This window comes from Tupaia chinensis, unplaced genomic scaffold, assembly GCF_000334495.1.
Source record: "Tupaia chinensis unplaced genomic scaffold, TupChi_1.0 Scaffold000133_1, whole genome shotgun sequence".
In the NCBI taxonomy this organism is placed as follows: Eukaryota; Metazoa; Chordata; class Mammalia; order Scandentia; family Tupaiidae; genus Tupaia; species Tupaia belangeri.
In genome coordinates, this window is record NW_006159602.1 from 5,064,668 (window position 1) to 5,067,625 (window position 2,958).

The 2,958-nt window shown below is 32.8% G+C and overlaps 1 protein-coding gene across 1 annotated transcript in view; it reads right to left on the reverse strand.

Moving 5' to 3' along the window:
- Positions 1–2,958, reverse strand: part of KTN1 (kinectin 1) — an 88,317-nt gene that overhangs the window by 28,848 nt on the left and 56,511 nt on the right. The window contains exon 30 of the mRNA XM_027770432.1: positions 1,053–1,143. Within this exon, the coding sequence (XP_027626233.1) occupies positions 1,053–1,143 (91 nt within the window). The remainder of the gene's footprint in view (positions 1–1,052; positions 1,144–2,958) is intronic.

The window sequence follows — 2,958 nt, forward strand, 5'->3', positions numbered from 1 at the left end:
GCTCCAGCTGCCACTACTGCTGTATTAGACCAGCCTACCTTGCCCTTATCTGAGAATTCCAATAACAGGACATAGTTAGATATTAGCAGTGTACCAGCAAGTTCACCTCCAGTTCTATGGCTAGGCCATGCTGTTAGTAATGTTAACACAGACACACAACGGGCAATTCATGTACCTAATTTTGACAAACTCAAGGGTGCAGGGAAATTCCAACTTGTTAACACTTTAACACCAACTTTGAAAAATGTCATTTATATTATAAAACACATATCCCTTTATTATCAATATCCCCTTCTATTTCAATAACATTTGGTCTTCAAGTCTTAGCATTCAGACTTTTGTGTGCAAATATTTTTTCTCTAACAAAAATGCTTGTATTCTCTTTATAAGTGTCACCTTCTAGTAAAAGAATTTTAAAAATTAACCTAAGTTCACTCTTACCTATTCAGTAAAACTATTAGGATTTATATTTCTTAAAGTATGATTCTCTCTCACTTTATATAAATGTATTCAGATTCTAAAACCTCTAAAACAATTATCAAATTTACACTCTTCTCAGTTTATATTTAAAACAAGGAAGGTTCCAGAAGGTTTTGAAAAGACTTAATTATAGAACATACTAATTTTGAACACTGAGATTACTTTTAGTTGCAAAAAAGACTAGTCTGATCTAAATAAGAGGAAACATCTTTTATTTTAAAATAGTGATCTGAAAGAATTATTTTTCCAAATAAAAGATCAGCAAAAAGATAACTGCATTTTTAATTAAAAAGAGACACTAAAGGTATAATAATTATAGCTTTAATTTTAAAATAATATTTGTAAGTTAATAATTGGTCTTTTCACTTATTAAAAAATCTGTTCTCCAATAAAATGAAATCTCTCCAATAATGCCCCAAGCCAAAAGCAAAACACAGAAAACAACAACAGTTCTTTCTTAGAAGATTAAGAAATCTAAAGTAAAAGTAGATTCAAAACAAAGATAATGTTGAACCATATTCAGTGTTGAAGTAATAAAAAGAAAGATTTCATTTGGACAAAGATTTGCTTACATTGTTTTTCTTCCTTTGGTGTTCAACAGCATCCTTCAGAGAACCTAACTCATTCTGGAGACAAGTTATTTCTTTCTCTCTTTCTGAAATTCTAAACCAGAACAAGAATACATAAGCAAGATTTTAAATAAACAGTAATACAGCTTAGACACCTACATATCAATATTTGTTACTACATAATAAAAGTAAGCAGGTGATACTTTGGAAAATGCAGTAACTTAATAGCTTATCTACCATTTACCATAAAAAGCCCATCCTATGATTTCTTAATTTCAGATGCGATTCTTAAAATTAGTTTCTACACATCAGGCCAACAGCTAGCATGGTGGTTAAAGCACTGGATCCCACATGGCAGGTAAAGTGCTGGATCCCATGTGGCCGTTAGAGTCTTGGACCAGGTGGCTTGAAAAATAGGCCAGGCAAATGTGCATGTATGCCCAAAACATGGAGAGGAGAGAGGACTGCAGCATGGCCATCCCCACTAGGGGATGATTTCTCACTTTTCCTCTCTCTCTCCCTCTCTCTCTCTCTGTCTCTCTCCAGCAAGCCACACACACCCTATGGCAAAAATAAATAAATGATAAATTAAAAAAAAAAAAAGTTTCTACATACAATGTGACATGTGGAGATTTCTGTTAAAGAGAAATCTTATCCTTTAAGGAACGAACACTTCATGAATATATGTACTCCTGAAGTTTTTTCTTTTTTTCTAAATTTATCTGGGTCAGGGCTACAGTTTATTTTCAAAGGAGTAAAAATTGATGTACTGAGAGAAGCAGTCATTTAAATATTTTTTTTTCAGAAGGCAATTAAATCAGTTATGTCTAAGTGGCTAACCATAAAAAAAAAGCATGATAGTAAACTGAGGTAAGTGTTCTCTTGTCATTTTCATGTGGCTTGAAAAATAGGCCAGGCAAATGTGTATGTATGCCCAAAACACTGAGAGGAAAAATCAATCTCAGGATTTATTTTTTTTCTCAGTCTTATCTAATGAGTTAGTTGATTCCCAGAAGTGAAGAAAGCAATAGCAAAAACTCACGATACAATTCTCTCATGGTTGAGAGAGGTTTGTGTAGAAAATTAAAGCACAAATATCTCTTATTTAAGAATAAGGCTTTATATAAGAAGTTGGAAAACTAGGACCTTGGGCCCAGTCCTGTCTATTTTCATATTATAAAAGAGTTAAAAAGCAGGCCAGCAGGTGGCATAGTGGTTAAAATACTAGACGCCCACATGGTTGACAACGGTTTGAATCCTGGACCAGGAAGTTTGAAAATCATGCTGGGCATGAGTTCATATATGCCCAAAATCCCAAGAGAAGAAAGGAAGAAAAGGGACTGTGGTGTGGCCATCCTCCCTGGGGTGGGTGATTTCTCGCTTTCTGTCTCTCTAGCAAATGCACATGCCCTATAGCAAAAAATCACTCTTAAAAAATATATATATAAAAATATATATACATAAAGCAGACCTATATGGTCTACAAAGCCTAAAATAATCACCATGAGGGTCCATACAGAAAAGGTTTGCTGACTCTTGCTATGTATAAGCAAACTCTATAGTAAATAACTACCCTAATAAATGATCAACCATGTAAATAAGGCAAGATGGAAGAATATTTAGATTACTTAAATCACTTATTAATAAACTTAATGTGACTAACATCTAGTATGTTGAGCCATACTAATATTTTGAAATAAGCTTAAATGTAACCTCTGTAAAATTACAAACTAAAAAAAATTTTAAAAAGTTTCAGTTAAAAAAGAAAGAAAAACAGAAAAAAGGAAAAAGAAAAAAAAATTTCCTTAAAAGGCAGCAACCATAAAGATTACAAGTTTTCTTAAAAATGTAAGACACGAAACAAAAATGTGCATAATTCAACTCCACAACAATATCCAGAAGAAAGAAG